Source organism: Rhinoderma darwinii, chromosome 4, assembly GCF_050947455.1.
Source record: "Rhinoderma darwinii isolate aRhiDar2 chromosome 4, aRhiDar2.hap1, whole genome shotgun sequence".
NCBI classification, from domain to species: Eukaryota; Metazoa; Chordata; class Amphibia; order Anura; family Rhinodermatidae; genus Rhinoderma; species Rhinoderma darwinii.
This window is the reverse complement of record NC_134690.1, coordinates 407,939,373-407,961,002: the sequence shown is the minus strand read 5'-3', so window position 1 is coordinate 407,961,002 and position 21,630 is coordinate 407,939,373. Positions and strand designations below refer to the sequence as shown.

Here is a 21,630-nt window from a genome sequence, read left to right as displayed (position 1 = left end):
GGGGGGTCCTGAGCGCACACATTATAAGCTGCCAAGTATTTATAGAGCGCTGACCTTATAACGGCGCTCCCTGCAGTGACTGCGGACCCCGGCGCTCTCCCCCCCCACAGTGACTGCGGACCCCGGCGCTCCCCCCACAGTGACTGCGGACCCCGGCGCTCCCCCCCACAGTGACTGCGGACCCCGGCGCTCCCCCCCACAGTGACTGCGGACCCCGGCGCTCCCCCCCACAGTGACTGCGGACCCCGGCGCTCCCCCCCCACAGTGACTGCGGACCCCGGCGCTCCCCCCCCACAGTGACTGCGGACCCCGGCGCTCCCCCCCCACAGTGACTGCGGACCCCGGCGCTCCCCCCCCCACAGTGACTGCGGACCCCGGCGCTCCCCCCCACAGTGACTGCGGACCCCGGCGCTCCCCCCCACAGTGACTGCGGACCCCGGCGCTCCCCCCCCCACAGTGACTGCGGACCCCGGCGCTCCCCCCCGATGCTGAGGTTGGCTTCTTGGGCTTTGTTCACATCTGTGTTGCGGTCCTGTCTGAGGTTTCCGTCAGAACGAGACTCTGAACAGACACAAACTGAACCCGTAGTCGACTGCGCTATTGTATCCGGAAAAACGATGGGTCCGGTGCCCCACAGAGACAAACGGAAACCACGGGCACCGGATCCGTCACCATTGAAATCAATGGTGATGGAAATGGAAACCTCAGACGGAGCGTCAGAACGGGACCGCAACGCAGGTGTGAACGAGGCCTTCGCTGCACAGAAGTGAAAACACTTTAAGGCCCTGTTCACACAGGGTTTTTTGCAGGCAGAAAATTCTGCCTGAAAAAAAATCCGCTCTGTTTTTTTTTAAGGGGTTTTGCACGACACGGTCTGTGAGGCGTTTTTGACCTGCGGCCATTGAGTGCCGATGGGCAAAAACGCAGCGAAATACGCTTTCTCTGCCTCCCATTGATGTCAATGGGAGGTCAGAGACGTAAACGCCTGAAGATGGGGCAGGTCCCTTCTTTTTCCCACGAAACGGTTTTTGAAATCAATGGGAGGCATATTCGGCGTTTTTTTGGAACGTTTTCCAATGTGGTTTCCGCGTCAAAAAATGTCAAAAAGCTGAATGAACCGTGCCAAGGATGGGCATCAACAGTGTGATTTCTAGGGTTAAATGACTTTGGGCCGCTGATCTGGCCCTGCCAACGTACAGAGGTGATGCCCCTTGTCGTATTCAGTAGCGCTCGGCTTACCCGGACAGGCTGGGGGTAACAAATTGTGAAGACGGAGACTTTTCGTTGGCTTGAATAGCTTTGTCTGGGTCTCGTCCGTCTTCTCATTTGGGTTTTCCGGTTTCCCCGGAGCCGCACATTAATATCACAGCGGGTCACGATGTGGAACACGAGGGACACGACCTGTGCCGGATGCAGCAGACCCTGAGGTCAATCACCGCGCATCGGGGTTAACGTCATAGTGTTTGATGTCAAAAATCAAGTTGCGGAAAACTGGGGAAAACTTCTGACATGTCATAGTGACATTGGTGGGGGTCCGAGCACAGAGACCCCCGCCAATCGCTCAAACGAAGCGGCAGAAGGTCTGGTGTGAGCGCTCAGCCGCTTCATGTCTGTTTGTTTTTTCCTGGCAATGAATGTATTGGAGCACGGACTCCGTAGAAAGTCTGGGCCGCGCTCTCCGAAACATCGACTTTCCATGAAAAAGCCGGACAGACACGAAGCCGCTGAGCGCTCACACCAGACCTTCCGCCGCTTCATTTGAGCGATTGGCGGGGGTCTCCGTGCTCGGACCTCCACCAATGTCACTATGACATGTCAGAAGTTTTTTAAACGTTTTGTTACCCTTTAGTAATTTCAAGCGTAACTTATAAGGCAAATGTTGATAAATGAATAGTGCAGGTGAATATAAAAATCTGTCCTGTATTATTAAAGGATTCTCCTTCCTTCTCTACTTATGAAGCTGCTTCCCTCCTCTTTCCCATCACTCAGCCTCTTATCTCTAAGTAATCCGTCTCCAGCCTCACACACAGGAGTCTATGGAGAGGGGAGGGGGAGGAGGGGGCTGCTAATTGATTTATTGCCTCACTCTAGACAGTGGTAGTCTTTTCTTACTAGGAGGTCTATCTTACATGCTGTGTAGTAGCAGAGAGCTCAGCAGCTGCACTATGTGTGTCTCTTTCAGCAACCTCCTCCTCCTCCACCCCCTCCCCTCTCTATAGACTTAAATTTTAAAAGCAGGAAAGAGCAAAGCAACCTGATAAATGGAGAAAGAAGTAGATTTATTTAATAACATATATTACAAAGTTCCTTATATTCGCCGGTACTATCCATTCATGAGAAGTTCCTTATATTCACCGGTACTATCCATTCATGAGAAGTTCCTGATGTTCACCGGTACTATCCATTCATGAGAAGTTCCTGATATTCACCGGTACTGTCCATTCATGAGAAGTTCCTGATGTTCACCGGTACTGTCCAGTCATGAGAAGTTCCTGATGTTCACCGGTACTATCCATTCATGAGAAGTTCCTTATATTCACCGGTACTATCCATTCATGAGAAGTTCCTGATGTTCACCGGTACTGTCCAGTCATGAGAAGTTCCTGATGTTCACCGTTACTGTCCATTCATGAGAAGTTCCTGATGTTCACCGGTACTGTCCAGTCATGAGAAGTTCCTGATGTTCACCGGTACTGTCCAGTCATGAGAAGTTCCTGATGTTCACCGGTACTGTCCAGTCATGAGAAGTTCCTGATGTTCACCGGTACTGTCCAGTCATGAGAAGTTCCTGATGTTCACCGGTACTGTCCAGTCATGAGAAGTTCCTGATGTTCACCGGTACTGTCCAGTCATGAGAAGTTGTTTTATAATTAGACTGCGTAGACTCCGACCCGACAGTTTTTTCTGATGCAGATTTATGACAGTGGCTGATTCCGGATGATAAATGTTTTCTCTGTCCAGTCTAATACAATAAACTCCTAGATAAATGCAATACAGCGGAGTGTATAAAAAAATAAAAACAAACTTTATTGGTATAACCGCGTAAGCATAGAAAACAAGGCTGCAGAAACCACAGGAAGCCAAAGTGCGTAGTGATGGAGGTAACAAATGACAGAAAAGCCAAAGTGCGTAGTGATGGAGGTAACGAATGACAGGAAGCCAAAGTGCGTAGTGATGGAGGTAACGAATGACAGGAAGCCAAAGTGCGTAGTGATGGAGGTAACAAATGACAGGAAGCCAAAGTGCGTAGTGATGGAGGTAACAAATGACAGGAAAGCCAAAGTGCGTAGTGATGGAGGTAACGAATGACAGGAAGCCAAAGTGCGTAGTGATGGAGGTAACGAGTGACAGGAAGCCAAAGTGCGTAGTGATGGAGGTAACGAATGACAGGAAGCCAAAGTGCGTAGTGATGGAGGTAACAAATGACAGGAAGCCAAAGTGCGTAGTGATGGAGGTAACAAATGACAGGAAGCCAAAGTGCGTAGTGATGGAGGTAACAAATGACAGGAAGCCAAAGTGCGTAGTGATGGAGGTACCGAATCACAGAAAGCCAAAGTGCGTAGTGATGGAGGTAACAAATTACAGGAAGCCAAAGTGCGTAGTGATGGAGGTAACATAACAGGAAGCCAAAGTGCGTAGTGATGGAGGTAACAAATCACAGGAAGCCAAAGTGCGTAGTGATGGAGGTAGCGAATGACAGGAAGCCAAAGTGCGCAGTGATGGGGGTAACGAATCACAGGAAGCCAAAGTGAGTAGTGATGGAGGTAACGAATGACGGAACGGTCGCCTCTTACTACTGACATGAATGTTATATTACTAAAAGTTATCACTGTAGAACGGCTTCCATGCGTAGTGCCCACTTTGATGCCCAGAACCTGTTGGGGCCAGGCTGATCTGGGATGATTTTGATGCGGGGCATCCTCTCTGTATGTTGGCAGTGTCCGATCAGTGGCCCAAAGTAATTTAACCCTATAAATCCCACTTTGCATTGGCCACCGTGATGCCCACCCTTGTGCCAGCTCTTTGTTTTGAGGTGTTTGTGTTTTCACTCCGTGCAACATATTTCATTATTAACCTAAGTTTTCACTTTAATATGTTCATAAAAAACAAACCTACTGAAAATGCGAATAAGAAACCAATGTCCGCAGCGTGGCGCTCGTCTGAGCTCTCAGTGACGGCTCCCCTGAGGCGCGGTGTCTGATTATACGTAAGGCCCGGACTAGAAGACGACACAAACACATGGAGTTCTATAATAGACATAAATACGAGGTGCTGCCCCCCGCCCTGTACCCCCCCGGGGCGGCTCACCTGTCCTGGCTCTTCTGACGCCCGTCTGCTGGGGGAGGGGGTGATGTGACCGCTGAGTGACACTCATAGACCGCTGTGCGCTCTCATTCTCATCTACAGGTAAAACGCACGCTCTTCATTAACGGGATATCCAAGTACGCGGAACCGGAGAAGATCAAGAAACATTTCGAGTAAGTCCTAGAGAACACAAGTATCATGTGATGTCTCCTTGTCAGGGACTGTCTCTTCAGTGATGGGCACTCTGGGTGTGGGGACGGTCTCATGTGTGATGGGATCACTGGGTCTGGGAAGCGGTCTCTGGGTTGGTGGGCACTCTCTTGGATTACTGGGTTTTGTTTTGAGTCACTGTCACATGTCTCTTTAGAGAGGCGTACACCAACTGCACCGTCCTGGAGGCTCGGCCGTGTTATGATGTCGCCCGACTCATGTTCCTGGATGCGGAGAGGTAAAGACCAGAGACAGCAAAACACAACCTGAGAGGACGCCCCGCTCACTACTGCGCACTCTCTCTGTCCCTTGCCCTCCCCCTCTCGCTCCCCCCCTCTCTCTCTCGCTCCCCCCTCTCTCTCGCGCTCCCCCCTCTCTCTCTCGCTCCCCCCTCTCTCTCGCGCTCCCCCCTCTCTCTCTCGCTCCCCCCTCTCTCTCTCGCTCCCCCCTCTCTCTCTCGCTCCCTCTCTCTCGCTCCCCCCCTCTCTCTTGCTCCCCCCCTCTCTCTCGCTCCCCCCCTCTCTCTCGCTCCCCCCCTCTCTCTCGCTCCCCCACCCTCTCTCTCGCTCCCCCCCCTCTCTCTCGCTCCCCCCCTCTCTCTCTCGCTCCCCCCCTCTCTCTCTCGCTCCCCCCTCTCTCTCTCTCTCGCTCCCCCTCTCTCTCTCTCGCTCCCCCCTCTCTCTCTCTCGCTCCCCCCTCTCTCTCTCTCGCTCCCCCCTCTCTCTCTCTCGCTCCCCCCTCTCTCTCTCTCGCTCCCCCCTCTCTCTCTCTCGCTCCCCCCCTCTCTCTCTCGCTCCCCCCTCTCTCTCTCGCTCCCCCCTCTCTCTCTCGCTCCCCCCCCTCTCTCTCTCGCTCCCCCCCTCTCTCTCTCTCGCTCCCCCCCTCTCTCTCTCTCTCGCTCCCCCCCTCTCTCTCGCTCCCCCCCTCTCTCTCGTTCGCTCCCCCCCTCTCTCTCTCTCGCTCCCCCCCTCTCTCTCTCTCTCTCTCTCGCTCCCCCCTCTCTCTCTCTCTCTCTCTCGCTCCCCCCCTCTCTCTCTCTCGCTCCCCCCCTCTCTCCCCCCCTCTCGTTCCCCCCTCTCTCTCGCTCCCCTCTCTCTCTAGCTCTCTCCCGCTCCCTGTCTCCCACCTCTCTCTCTCTCTCTCTCTCTCTCTCTCTCTCGCTCCCCTCTCTCTCTCGCTCCCCTCGCTCCCCCCCTCTCTCTCGCTCCCCCCCTCTCTCTCGCTCTCTCTCGCTCCCCCCCTCTCTCTCTCGCTCCCCCCCTCTCTCTCTCGCTCCCCCCCTCTCTCTCTCGCTCCCCCCCTCTCTCTCTCGCTCCCCCCTCTCTCTCCCCCCCTCTCTCTCTCGCTCCCCCCTCTCTCTCGCTCCCCCCCTCTCTCTCTCGCTCCCCCCCTCTCTCTCGCTCCCCCCCTCTCTCTCGCTCCCCCCCTCTCTCTCGCTCCCCCCCTCTCTCTCGCTCCCCCCCTCTCTCTCGCTCCCCCCTCTCTCTCGCTCCCCCCCTCTCTCTCGCTCCCCCCCTCTCTCCCCCCCCTCTCGCTCCCCCCCTCTCGCTCCCGCCTCTCTCTCTCGCTCCCCCCCTCCCTCTCCCCCCCTCTCTCTCGCTCCCCCTCCCTCTCCCCACTCTCTCTCGCTCCCCCCCCCTCTCTCTCGCTCCCCCCCTCTCTCCCGCTCCCTGTCTCCCCCCCCTCTCTCTCTCTCTCGCTCCCCCCCCTCTCTCTCTCTCTCCCCCCCTCTCTCTCTCTCTCCCCCCCTCTCTCTCTCCCCCCCTCTCTCTCTCTCGCTCCCCCCTCTCTCTCGCTCCCCCCCTCTCTCTCGCCTCCCCCTCTCTCTCGCTCCCCCCCTCTCTCCGCTCCCCCCCTCTCTCTCGCTCCCCCCCTCTCTCTCGCTCCCCCCCTCTCGCTCCCCCCCTCTCGCTCCCGCCTCTCTCTCTCGCTCCCCCCCCTCCCTCTCCCCCCCTCTCTCTCGCTCCCCCCTCCCTCTCCCCACTCTCTCTCGCTCCCCCCCTCTCTCCCGCTCCCTGTCTCCCCCCCCTCTCTCTCTCTCTCTCTCTCTCTCTCTCTCGCTCCCCCCCTCTCTCTCTCTCCCCCCTCTCTCTCTCTCCCCCCCTCTCTCTCTCTCCCCCCCCCCCCTCTCTCTCTCTCTCTCGCTCCCCCCCCTCTCTCTCTCTGTCGCTCCCCTCTCTCTCCCTCCCTCCCCCCCCCCTCTCTCTCTCGCTCCCCCTCTCTCTCTCGCTCCCCCCCTCTCTCTCGCTCCCCCCCCCTCTCTCTCGCTCCCCCCCCCCCTCTCTCTCTCGCTCCCTTATTCTTCGTCAATGTTGAGCCCTGGCATGTGATGGTTTGGCGGTGTCTGCTCTGCAGGAAGAAGGCTGAGCGCGGTCGCTTGTACTTTAATCACCTGCTAAACAGGGAGAACCTGACGTCCTTCATCAACCCCAAACCCTGTGGGCACCTGTGCTGCTGCGTAATCAAAGGCTGTGAGGAGGTGAGGAAGGGGGGATGATGGAGGAAGATGGAGGGGGGATGATGAAGGAGGAGGGATGATGGAGGAGGAGGGGGGTATGATGGAGATGGAGGAGGGGGATGATGGAGGAGGGGGGATGCAGAGTAGGGGACATATCTTCCTTGGACTGCAGGGAATAGGACTTGCTTTACGGCTCCACGGTGACATTTGATCACGAGTCACACTGCTTTAATGTTTCCCTGTGGGAATCCTGTCTTCCTGCACTGAAATGCTATACAGAGTGATGCGCCCCCTCCGCGGCGCGGTCAGTCAGGCCCCCTCCGCAGCGCGGTCTGTCAGGCCCCAGAGCTCTGTCACTGTCCATCACAATGAAGTTCCGCCCACTAGTCATCCCCTGGTGGGTAATACAGCAGATGGAGGCAGTTGATCTTCCCTCCAGTGAGACTTTTGCTTCTCCTCATGTTGGCGGCAGCTCTGGGGTCTGCTGGGGAGGGGCGTTAGTCACGGGTTTTTCGTGTATTACCAGAATATCTCATCAGCCGTTGTCTGTTACTACAGGTGGAGGCCATAGAGTACTACACAAAACTGGAGCAGCGTCTGAAGGACGACTACAAGAAGGAGAAGGAGAAGGTCAATGAGAAGCCCTTGGGGATGGCATTTGTCACGTTTCACAACGAGGCCATCACTGCCCTGTAAGTCCAGTATATGGTGACTGTCCTGTAAAGACCCCCTCCCCCGCTGCGACCCGCCACCCAATAACCACAGCATCTGTCACTTCCAGCCGGGGAGAGACTTCCTTAGTATTGTGTATAAGGTCCTAGTGACCGTCCTTATTGATTAGGTCTTTCCCTCCACGTCTAGAAGTTCTACGTGAACCACCATCAAGTATGTGTGACCCCCACCCAGCCTGGTCAATGTCCCTCTCACTCAGACCTCTTCTCATTATTTGTGGCTCCTCTGTATGGCACCTGTGGTCCTCCCGTATGGCACCTGTGGTCCTCCCGTATGGCACCTGTGGTCCTCCCGTATGGCACCTGTGGTCCTCCCGTATGGCACCTGTGGTCCTCCCGTATGGCACCTGTGGTCCTCTGCAGTATTCTCCATGCTCTGTAACTTCTTGTATTTTATTTACTTTCTGCAGGATTCTGAAAGATTTCAATGCGTGTAAATGTCATGGCTGCAGTTGTCGGGGGGAACCCAAATATTCCTCCTGCAGCGACACCCTGCATGTCCAGAACTGGGCTGTGACCTACGCCCCAGACCCCCAGAACATCTACTGGTGAGTATAGAATCCATCACCTGCGATTTATAACACTGCTGTCCTCTCATCTGGTAAGGGGCCCCTCAGGGCCCAGGTCCAACTGCAATCATTATATTCATATTAAACCAGCTCTTCAGGACAGGCTCTGCTGGATTCAGTCACCATATCCCTAGCTTAATGACCCCCGTCAGAGCCTCTCAGGATACCAGCCCCGCTCTCCTGACCCCTTTCAGGCTGGGTTCACACAACCTATTTTCAGGCGTAAATGAGGCGTATTATGCCCCGTTTTACGCCTGAAAATAGGGCTACAATACGTCGGCAAACATCTGCCCATTCATTTGAATGGGTTTGCCGACGTACTGTGCCGACGACCTGTCATTTACGCCTCGTCGTTTGACAGCAGGACACTTATATACATTATATGCGGGACACTTATATACATTATATGCGGGACACTTATATACATTATATGCGGGACACTTATATACATTATATGCAGGACACTTATATACATTATATGCGGGACACTTATATACATTATATGCAGGACACTTATATACATTATATGCGGGACACTTATATACATTATATGCGGGACACTTATATACATTATATGCGGGACACTTATATACATTATATGCGGGACACTTATATACATTATATGCGGGACACTTATATACATTATATGCGGGACACTTATATACATTATATGCGGGACACTTATATACATTATATGCGGGACACTTATATACATTATATGCGGGACACTTATATACATTATATGCGGGACACTTATATACATTATATGCGGGACACTTATATACATTATATGCGGGACACTTATATACATTATATGCGGGACACTTATATACATTATATGCAGGACACTTATATACATTATATGCAGGACACTTATATACATTATATGCGGGACACTTATATACATTATATGCAGGACACTTATATACATTATATGCAGGACACTTATATACATTATATGCAGGACACTTCTATACATTATATGGGGGACACTTATATACATTATATGCAGGACACTTATATACATTATATGCGGGACACTTATATACATTATATGCAGGACACTTATATACATTATATGCAGGACACTTCTATACATTATATGCGGGACACTTATATACATTATATGCGGGACACTTATATACATTATATGCGGGACACTTATATACATTATATGCGGGACACTTATATACATTATATGCGGGACACTTATATACATTATATGCGGGACACTTATATACATTATATGCGGGACACTTCTATACATTATATGCGGACACTTATATACATTATATGCGGGACACTTATATACATTATATGCGGGACACTTATATACATTATATGCGGGACACTTATATACATTATATACATTATATGCGGGACACTTATATACATTATATACATTATATGCGGGACACTTATATACATTATATACATTATATGCGGGACACTTCTATACATTATATGCAGGACACTTATATACATTATATGCGGGACACTTCTATACATTATATGCGGGACACTTCTATACATTATATGCGGGACACTTATATACATTATATGCAGGGCACTTATATACATTATATGCGGGACACTTCTATACATTATATGCGGGACACTTATATACATTATATGCGGGACACTTATATACATTATATGCAGGACACTTATATACATTATATGCGGGACACTTATATACATTATATGCGGGACACTTATATACATTATATGCGGGACACTTATATACATTATATGCAGGACACTTCTATACATTATATACATTATATGCGGGACACTTATATACATTATATGCGGGACACGTATATACATTATATGCGGGACACTTATATACATTATATGCGGGACACTTATATACATTATATGCAGGACACTTATATACATTATATGCAGGACACTTATATACATTATATGCGGGACACTTATATACATTATATGCGGGACACTTATATACATTATATGCAGGACACTTCTATACATTATATGCGGGACACTTATATACATTATATGCAGGACACTTATATACATTATATGCAGGACACTTATATACATTATATGCGGGACACTTATATACATTATATGCGGGACACTTATATACATTATATGCGGGACACTTATATACTTTATATGCGGGACACTTATATACATTATATGCGGGACACTTATATACATTATATGCGGGACACTTATATACATTATATGCGGGACACTTATATACATTATATGAAGGACACTTATATACATTATATGCGGGACACTTATATACATTATATGCAGGACACTTCTATACATTATATACATTATATGCGGGACACTTATATACATTATATGCGGGACACGTATATACATTATATGCGGGACACTTATATACATTATATGCGGGACACTTATATACATTATATGCGGGACACTTATATACATTATATGCGGGACACTTATATACATTATATGCGGGACACTTCTATACATTATATGCAGGACACTTATATACATTATATGCGGGACACTTATATACATTATATGCGGGACACTTATATACATTATATGCGGGACACTTATATACATTATATGCGGGACACTTATATACATTATATGCGGGACACTTATATACATTATATGCGGGACACTTCTATACATTATATGCAGGACACTTATATACATTATATGCGGGACACTTATATACATTATATGCGGGACACTTATATACATTATATGCGGGACACTTATATACATTATATGCGGGACACTTATATACATTATATGCGGGACACTTATATACATTATATGCGGGACACTTATATACATTATATGCGGGACACTTATATACATTATATGCGGATGCTTCTATACATTATATGCGGGACACTTATATACATTATATGCGGGACACTTATATACATTATATGCGGGACACTTATATACATTATATGCGGGACACTTATATACATTATATGCGGGACACTTATATACATTATATGCGGGACACTTATATACATTATATGCGGGACACTTATATACATTATATGCGGGACACTTATATACATTATATACAGGACACTTATATACATTATATGCGGGACACTTATATACATTATATGCGGGACACTTATATACATTATATGCGGGACACTTATATACATTATATGCGGGACACTTATATACATTATATGCGGGACACTTATATACATTATATGCGGGACACTTATATACATTATATGAAGGACACTTCTATACATTATATGCGGGACACTTATATACATTATATGCAGGACACTTATATACATTATATGCAGGACACTTATATACATTATATGCAGGACACTTATATACATTATATGCAGGACACTTATATACATTATATGCGGGACACTTATATACATTATATGCGGGACACTTATATACATTATATGCAGGACACTTATATACATTATATGCGGGACACTTATATACATTATATGCGGGACACTTATATACATTATATGCGGGACACTTATATACATTATATGCAGGACACTTATATACATTATATGCGGGACACTTATATACATTATATGCGGGACACTTATATGCATTATATGCGGGACACTTATATACATTATATGCAGGACACTTATATACATTATATGCGGGACACTTATATACATTACATGCGGGACACTTATATACATTATATGCGGGACACTTATATACATTATATGCGGGACACTTATATACATTATATGCGGGACACTTATATACATTATATGCGGGGCACTTATATACATTATATGCGGGACACTTATATACATTATATGCAGGACACTTATATACATTATATGCAGGACACTTCTATACATTATATGCGGGACACTTCTATACATTATATGCGGGACACTTATATACATTATATGCGGGACACTTATATACATTATATGCGGGACACTTATATACATTATATGCGGGACACATATACATTATATGCGGGACACTTATATACATTATATGCGGGACACTTATATACATTATATGCGTGACACTTATATACATTATATGCGGGACACTTATATACATTATATGCGGGACACTTATATACATTATATGCGGGACACTTATATACATTATATGCGGGACACTTATATACATTATATGCGGGACACTTATATACATTATATGCGGGACACTTATATACATTATATGCGGGACACTTCTTTGCCACGTTATTTGAGCCGTTCTTCATTGAACTCAATGAAGAGCAGCTCAAGATATACGAGCGTCACAGACGCCTCGCATGATACGAGGAGGAGCATTTACGGCTGAAACGACGCAGCGGTTTTCTTCTGAAAACAGGCTGTTATTTCAGCCGTAAATGACAGCTAGCGTGTGAACATACCCTAAGGGGTTGTGGAGGATTAGACAATCATGGATGCTTTCTGCCAAAAACAGCGCCGCACATATCCACAGGTTGTCTTTGGTATTGCAGCTCCACTCCATTCACTTCAGTAGAGCCGAGCCAGACACAACCCATTAACAGAAAGCCGTGTGTGTGTCTGAAATACCCCGTGTACCCCTGAGGACGCTACCCTGTAGCGAAACATGTCGGGGGGGCTGTCAAGATTTTAATACCTACCGTTGACCGGACGTTCTGTCTACCTATTAGTCAATTTAACAATTTAACTTGCTAATGATAGGAATCTGCGCTCCTATGTCTATCACTATATATGCCTGTATTCACACAGGTCATCTACCGTTCTGTCCGGTCTTAGGTAGTGACAATTCTATGTGGTCTGTCTCGCTATACGTAGCTTAATAAAGTTTGCTCTACTATTAATCGGTAGTTGGGAAATTGGGCTTGGTTGTCTGCAGGCAATGCCCTCCTTTGCAAATTGAAATACCCCACGAAGTACCCGGGAAGTGTCAGGTGACGCCTCTTGGCTCCGCCTATTGGTTGACAGGGCTCTCCGGGGGAGGGGCACAGGGGGATGAGCGGTTTTCAAGGCCCCCCCCCCCCCCCTGATTGGTGCATTTTAGAAGTAATTGAGGAGATTTGAGATGTGTCCTTGTTGTCCGCAGGGAGCACCTCTCCACCCGGGGGTTTGTTTGGTGGATCCGCTGCCTGATTATCAATGTCATCCTCTTCCTCCTCCTCTTCTTCCTCACCACTCCGGCCATCATCATCACCACCATGGACAAGTTTAATGTCACCAAACCTGTGGAGAATCTGAATGTGAGTACGAGGAATAATGAACATGCCCCCCCGCCCCCCGAAAATGTCCTGGCCTGGACCGCCCCCTCCCTGTCCTGTAGTGGGGGGGCCGGCGTCACCCTAAATATAGCAGAGACTCGCTGATAGGATTGCGGCGGCTGCGTGCGGCGTCCTCTGGTGTTGATCACATGACCAGCGCTGTTTTGTTTTCCTTTCTGCAGAATCCAATCATCACTCAGTTCTTTCCCACCTTGTTACTGTGGGCGTTCTCCGCGCTGCTCCCGACCATTGTCTATTACTCGGCTTTCTTCGAGGCGCACTGGACGAGGTATGACGGGTGAATGTGCCGAACATGTAGTGATGAGCGCAAAAATATCCAGGGGGGCGTCACCAGGTGTAGTGTACAGTATACAGCTCTACCTGCTACCCCTATGTACATACACTGCTGTGTCCCGCATATCAATGTATGAGCCGGCGTGTATGACCCCACCAGCAGAATAGTGAGTGCAGCTCTGGAGTATAATACAGGATGTAACTCAGGATCAGTACAGGATAAATAATGTAATGTATGTACACAGTGACTCCACCAGCAGAATAGTGAGTGCAGCTCTGGAGTATAATACAGGATGTAACTCAGGATCAGTACAGGATAAGTAATGTAATGTATGTACACGGTGACTCCACCAGCAGAATAGTGAGTGCAGCTCTGGAGTATAATACAGGAGGTAACTCAGGATCAGTACAGGATAAGTAATGTAATGTATATACACGGTGACTCCACCAGCAGAATAGTGAGTGCAGCTCTGGAGTATAATACAGGATATAACTCAGGATCAGTACAGGATAAGTAATGTAATGTATGTACACAGTGACTCCACCAGCAGAATAGTGAGTGCAGCTCTGGAGTATAATACAGGATGTAACTCAGGATCAGTACAGGATAAGTAATGTAATGTATGTACACAGTGACTCCACCAGCAGAATAGTGAGTGCAGCTCTGGAGTGTAATACAGGATATTACTCAGGATCAGTACAGGATAAGTAATGTAATGTATGTACACAGTGACTCCACCAGCAGAATAGTGAGTGCAGCTCTGGAGTATAATACAGGATGTAACTCAGGATCAGTACAGGATAAGTAATGTAATGTATGTACACAGTGATTCCACCAGCAGAATAGTGAGTGCAGCTCTGGAGTATAATACAGGATATTACTCAGGATCAGTACAGGATAAGTAATGTAATGTATGTACACAGTGACTCCACCAGCAGAATAGTGAGTGCAGCTCTGGAGTATAATACAGGATGTAACTCAGGATCAGTACAGGATAAGTAATGTAATGTATGTACACAGTGACTCCACCAGCAGAATAGTGAGTGCAGCTCTGGAGTGTAATACAAGATGTAACTCAGGATCAGTACAGGATAAGTAATGTATGTACACAGTGACTCCACCAGCAGAATAGTGAGTGCAGCTCTGGAGTATAATACAGGATGTAACTCAGGATCAGTACAGGATAAGTAATGTAATGTATGTACACAGTGACTCCACAAGCAGAATAGTGAGTGCAGCTCTGGGGTATAATACATGATGTAACTCAGGATCAGTGCAGGATATGTAATGTAATGTATGTACACAGTGACTCCACCAGCAGAATAGTGAGTGCAGCTCTGGAGTATAATACAGGATGTAACTCAGGATCAGTACAGAATAAGTAATGTATGTACACAGTGACTCCACCAGCAGAATAGTGAGTGCAGCTCTGGAGTATAATACAGGATATAACTCAGGATCAGTACAGGATAAGTAATGTAATGTATGTACACAGTGACTCCACCAGCAGAATAGTGAGTGCAGCTCTGGAGTATAATACAGGATATAACTCAGGATCAGTACAGGATAAGTAATGTAATGTATGTACACAGTGACTCCACCAGCAGAATAGTGAGTGCAGCTCTGGAGTATAATACAGGATGTAACTCAGGATCAGTACAGGATAAGTAATGTAATGTATGTACACAGTGACTCCACCAGCAGAATAGTGAGTGCAGCTCTGGAGTATAATACAGGATATAACTCAGGACCAGTACAGGATAAGTAATGTAATGTATGTACACAGTGACTCCACCAGCAGAATAGTGAGTGCAGCTCTGGAGTATAATACAGGATGTAACTCAGGATCAGTACAGGATAAGTAATGTAATGTATGTACAAAGTGACTCCACCAGCAGAATAGTGAGTGCTGCTCTGGAGTATAATACAGGATATAACTCAGGATCAGTACAGGATAAGTAATGTATGTACACAGTGACTCCACCAGCAGAATAGTGAGTGCAGTTCTGGAGTATAATACAGGATATAACTCAGGATCAGTACAGGATAAGTAATGTATGTACACAGTGACTCCACCAGCAGAATAGTGAGTGCAGCTCTGGAGTATAATACAGGATGTAACTCAGGATCAGTACAGGATAAGTAATGTAATGTATGTACACAGTGACTCCACCAGCAGAATAGTGAGTGCAGCTCTGGAGTATAATACAGGATGTAACTCAGGATCAGTACAGGATAAGTAATGTAATGTATGTACACAGTGACTCCACCAGCAGAATAGTGAGTGCAGCTCTGGAGTATAATACAGGATGTAACTCAGGATCAGTACAGGATAAGTAATGTAATGTATGTACACAGTGACTCCACCAGCAGAATAGTGAGTGCAGCTCTGGAGTATAATACAGGATGTAACTCAGGATCAGTACAGGATAAGTAATGTAATGTATCTATACAGTGACTCCACCAGCAGAATAGTGAGTGCAGCTCTGGAGTATAATACAGGATTAGTAAGCTGCGTTACATGATCTGTGGTCCTCGTGTTCAGAACTGGACATGTTATTGGTGACCCTGCTGTAGTTTGTCGTCTTCATTGTGATCAGCTGGTAGGTCCTGGATGATCGCGTCGTCCTTGCTCGCTGTATATGGCGCAATGTGAGCGGCGAACATTACCGGTCACCGTGTTTCACATTACAGGTCGGGTGAGAACAGGACGACGATGCACAAGTGTTACACGTTCCTCATCTTCATGGTGCTGCTTCTGCCATCACTGGGACTCAGCAGGTAATTTGTGGCTCTTGTTCTGCCGCCATCTTGTCCCCTCCCCCGCCGCAGTTGGTGGTCACCACTTTCCTTCTCTTTGCCTCCTCTTCAGCCTGGACTTGTTCTTCCGTTGGCTCTTTGACCAGAAGTTTCTTGCAGAAGCGGCGATAAGGTTTGAGTAAGTAACGGCTGCGACCTGGAAGTGAGAACGTTACCCCCCCCTCCTCCACTCCACTGGGGGCCGACCGCCATGATCCTCACTCTACATTGCGGCAGGTGGGATACGGCTATTATGTCATTATTGGGGACCCCACTGATTATATCCATCGCTTCTATTATATTTGACGCCCCACATCTGACACTTTCAGCCCCTATCGACTATCCCCCTTCATATGTGATGCAGGAGGGCGCCGCTCTGCAGATGTGAACAACGCACTATAGTACTGATCCTGACTTACATCATGTTAAATACTCCAGTCACATCCAAAGCTGCAGTCTGATTTCTAGTGCTTTCCTGTTCTCTCTGGATGCAGAAGTTCTGACGTGTCGCTGCCGCTGGTTCTTTGCCTGCACAGGACGCCTTTTTGAAGGGATTTCTGATCTATTGAAAGTTGCAGCCTGTGACTGTAGCTTTGAATGTGACTGGAGTATAAGACAATGCACAAGAAAAGTAAAGCCAGGGACAAAATGATGAGACGTGGCGCTGCGGATCATGTGCGGTGCAGGGGACGGTGTACTGACTGCTGGTATTGTATGACCCTCCCCCGCTGTATTCTGTCATGGCGGTATTTCCCCTCCCCGTGTATTCAGACTTTTGGTCTCGTTCAGGTGCGTGTTCCTCCCGGATAACGGAGCCTTCTTCGTAAATTATGTCATCGCCTCTGCCTTCATTGGTAACGCCATGGACCTGCTCCGTATCCCGGGTCTATTGATGTACATGATCCGCTTGTGTCTGGCGCGATCTGCTGCAGAGCGCAAAAATGTAAAGCGGGTGAGTAAAATAATACAGCGCCATCTTACCGTTCAGCACAGACAGCGGAGGTGGGGGAGGAGGCGAGGCATAAGGTAGGAGGGACTGGGCTCTGGTATGGGAGGGGCTGAGGCATGGGAAAAGCTGGGCTGTGTTGTGGGCTGGGCTCTGGTGTAGGCTGGGCTCTGGTGTGGGAGGAGCTGGGCTCTGGTATGGGAGGGGCTGATGTGTGGGAGGAGCTGGGCTCTGGTATGGGAGGGGCTGAGGTGTGGGAGAGGCTGGGCTCTGGTATGGGAGGGGCTGGGCTCTGGTATGGGAGGAGCTGGGCCCTGGTATGGGTGGGGCAGGGCTCTGGTATGGGAGGAGCTGATGTGTGAAGAAGCTGGGCTAAGGTGTGGGAGGAGCTGGGCCCTGGTATGGGAGGGGCAGGGCTCTGGTATGGGAGGAGCTGAAGTGTGAAGGAGCTGCGCTCTGGTATTGGAGGGGCTGAGGTGTGGGAGGAGCTGGGCTCTGGTATGGGAGTGGCTGAGGTGTGGGAGGGGCTGAGGTGTGGGAGGGGCTGAGCTCTGGTATGGGAGGTGCGATATTGTCGCTATTCTGTATCATTTATAGTTCTTGTCTCTTCCTCCAGCATCAGGCTTATGAGTTTCAGTTTGGCGCGGCCTACGCTTGGATGATGTGCATTTTCACAGTGGTCATGACGTACAGCATCACATGTCCAATCATCGTGCCGTTCGGTGAGTGACTGTCTCGACCCCGTCCTCTCGGCCCCCGTCCCGTGGCAGAGCGCTGATGTGGGGGCTTTGTTGTCTTGCAGGTCTCATGTACATGCTGCTGAAGCACCTGGTGGACAGATATAACCTGTATTACGCCTACCTCCCCGCCAAGCTGGACAAGAAGATCCACTCTGGGGCTGTCAGTCAGGTGGTGGCAGCACCCATCCTCTGCCTCTTCTGGCTGCTGTTCTTCTCCACGGTCCGGACGGGTGAGTGGCGCTGGTTTCATGTTTTGGGTCTGGTCTGTGCAGGGAGAGTGGCGACCAGGGTCCCGCTGAGTAACTCGTCTTGTGTACTGCAGGGTTCCTGGCGCCGACCTCCATGTTCACGTTCGTTGTCCTGGTGATCACTATCGTGATCTGCTTGTCGCACGTCTGTTTTGGACACTTCAAATACCTGAGCGCTCACAACTACAGGGTAAGAGTAACCTCCGGTCGTCCCTCAGTCTTCTCATTTGTAGCACTAAGTTCTGCTCCTCTGTAGTCCTGCGCTCGTGTCTCATTGTTGTGCTCTTGTCTTTTACAGATTGACCACACGGAGGTGAACGCCGTAGACGGGACTCAGAACGGTCGTCCATCGTCCCACGCCTCTCAGAAGTCAACGGTGAGTAGTCTCCAGCTGCGAGGAGACGGTGATATCCTAATCGTTGGCTGCCATTGCTGCGTTCTGCAAGACCCCGCCCCCTCACATTTATAAGATGATGATGATGCCAGGACCGTTCCATGTCCAATTCTATGGGGGGAGGGGGTGGGGGGGTCTTCTAAACTATTAGCCACGCCCCTTACCTAATATACCCCACAAGATTAATCACGCCCTTGAAATGTTTAGAGGAGTAGCCACACCCCTATTATGATCTGCATTATTGGCCACGCCTCCACCGAGCTTGTTCTTGTCTCCCTGTAGAAGTACATCGCTCAGGTTCTGCAGGATTCCTCCGCGGACAGTGAACTGGCCGGCGACAGCGAGGACACGGAGCAGGGGTCCCAGGACGAAGAAATGATCAACACGGAGAACACGCAGGACGCCGAGTTCCAGTCGTGTGAGGACAGTCTCATCGAGAACGAGATCCACCAGTGACCGCAGCGCCGGAGGGAAGACGCCACCGCTACTCGCCCTACAAACTCGTGCCGTCTTCTGTGACTTGTGCCCGGAGGGGAGTGGGGTCCTGCACTCTGGATAATAAGGCACCAGGAGCGGTCATCATTGTGCCCCCTAGACTGGCGCCCGCCGCCCCCTGTACTGTATAAAGACTATGACTCCATGTTTGCACAGAAGCTGCCTGCCGTCTGTATGTTCCGTGCGCTCGCGTTGTCCGCGCTATTTATGTTCTGTGCTAAATCTGATGTAAAAAAACTACTGCTCCGAGAGGATGTGGGGGAGGGGAGGCTGGTGCAGCACAAGGGGGGGGGGGGGGGGGGCTGGCTGGAGCCACATATGGGGATACATGGGCGTGGGAATAATGTGTAACCAGTGGTCATGGTTGGGGGGAGGGGGTGGAGGTCATGCTGCTGTTGTGTCTGTGGGCCAGGAATTTGTATGACCAGTAGCGTGTCTGGGGGTGTTGAGCGGTTGTGTGGGCAGTATGCTGGGGGTGACACGTGTGTCGGGAGGTTGTGCGGGCAGTATACTGGGGGTGACACGTGTCGGGAGGTTGCGGGGTCAGTGTGCTGGGGGTGACGTGTGTCGGGAGGTAGTGTGGTGGATGCGTGGACAGTATGGCGGGGTGACACGTGTCAGGAGGTGTGGCTTTGTTTATACGTGTGACAATGTGGTTGTAGGGGGTCATGTGATGAGCGTGTGACGCTGCAGTATGCTGTAGCAGAGTATGTGCTGCTGACGCAGTGTGTCGGTGCATGTGGATATTATTAGTATTATTGCATGTTTGGTCGGCATCAGCAGCGGTGCCAACGCATTTGTAGCCATGTTTACTGCCGGCCCCTCCCATCTCGCTGTGCCAGCCCCTCCTCCACTAGATTGTGGCACTAACCCCTCCCCCATCCCTGACAGAGCTGGACTCCTCCTTGTACAGAACATGCTCCGCCTACAGGAACTCACTACTCTGGGAGGGGTTTATTTCCAGAGACTCCGCCCACTTTGCACTGACTTAAACCCTCATGACCCTGGACTGGGCGGGTTGCGCTACGATGGTGTAAGACGTGATTTCTGCACGGACGCACTGGGCGGAGCCGCGTCTGGAATCAGGATTTGTATTTATCTGTCGTCTACTTCATCCTCTGCTGCTATTTCAACTCTAACGGTAAGCCGCCCCCTCTATGTGACTGACCGGCCGTCACTGACGCTCCGCCCTCATCACATGGTTAATTCCTGCAGGATTGCTGCTTTCTGATTGGCTGACAAGTAGAACTGAGACCACACCCCTGAGGTTCACTATGCTTATAAAATAAGATGAGGGAAGGTGATGCTTGGTTTCCATGGTGCAGTGATATATCCGCATCTCGTGAGATAGATGCGGGCGGAGCGCTACTGTCCTCGCACATCAGGCGATACTGAGTGTTGTAGATCTTGAAGGCCGTGTCCTCCATCCTGCGGGGGCGCTGTAGAAGGTCGAACACTGTGGACGGAGGGACTTTTTTTCTGTCCTGGATTGTAAAATGATTTCTTACTGTATAAATTGAAGTTTTTGATATTACTGTGGAGAACGCTGAGCGAGCGCGGGGGAGACGGGCGCAGAAAAACGTAATGAATCGCTGTGGTTAATGCTGTGGAACGATGATCCCCACATAGGGCCGCGTTATGTGGCCACCATTATCTGATTATGAGGAGGAGGCTTCAGCTCGCTGGACCTCCATTACCTAATCACTGGGTCATATATAGGAGATTGGATAATAGTGCACTGTACCTTTAATTACAGAGAATCGGGTGAGGCGCTGTCATTTCTTGCTGCCATGATCTCACCGCTCCTGCACCTTATTATTAGCGCCCTCTAATAACGTAGATTCTAATCACCGCATCTGACAGAATAATCTCCGACCCACAGTCTGCTGATACATCATGTCTCATACTCCAGTCACAGCCAAAGCTGCAGTCACTATTCTGCCATTATTTCTTCTCCAGTCACATCCAGAGCTGCACTGCTAGACCTCACATCTGCGGCTCAGTGTCCGGGTAACGTGTGCTCTATTGTTAACACCAGGTTCTCTACAGTAGGCGCTAATGTTGAGAAAATAAAATTTCCCACGATGCAACAAAATGCAGCGCCTCCCCGGATATTACCTGCACCGTGAGAGGGTGTCGGCACAGAGCTAACTGCAGCACCGGCTGTGACTGGAGCATAGGACATGGTGTGACAGCAGTAT

At 49.2% G+C, this 21,630-nt stretch overlaps 1 protein-coding gene across 3 annotated transcripts in view; it reads left to right on the top strand.

Annotated features, from left to right (window-relative positions):
• Nucleotides 1-19,587, top strand: part of TMEM63B (transmembrane protein 63B) — a 149,233-nt gene extending 129,646 nt beyond the window's left edge. For all 3 annotated transcript variants that reach the window (XM_075863520.1, XM_075863519.1, XM_075863521.1), the window contains 15 exons: nt 4,408-4,478; nt 4,673-4,753; nt 6,871-6,994; nt 7,532-7,665; nt 8,115-8,252; nt 13,341-13,494; nt 13,695-13,801; nt 16,502-16,588; nt 16,680-16,745; nt 17,396-17,558; nt 18,169-18,274; nt 18,355-18,522; nt 18,615-18,730; nt 18,839-18,916; nt 19,217-19,587. In XM_075863520.1, coding sequence (XP_075719635.1) covers nt 4,408-4,478; nt 4,673-4,753; nt 6,871-6,994; nt 7,532-7,665; nt 8,115-8,252; nt 13,341-13,494; nt 13,695-13,801; nt 16,502-16,588; nt 16,680-16,745; nt 17,396-17,558; nt 18,169-18,274; nt 18,355-18,522; nt 18,615-18,730; nt 18,839-18,916; nt 19,217-19,390 — 1,767 coding nt within the window. In that variant the 3' untranslated portion in view covers nt 19,391-19,587. The remainder of the gene's footprint in view (nt 1-4,407; nt 4,479-4,672; nt 4,754-6,870; nt 6,995-7,531; nt 7,666-8,114; nt 8,253-13,340; nt 13,495-13,694; nt 13,802-16,501; nt 16,589-16,679; nt 16,746-17,395; nt 17,559-18,168; nt 18,275-18,354; nt 18,523-18,614; nt 18,731-18,838; nt 18,917-19,216) is intronic.
• Nucleotides 19,588-21,630: the final 2,043 nt, after the last annotated feature.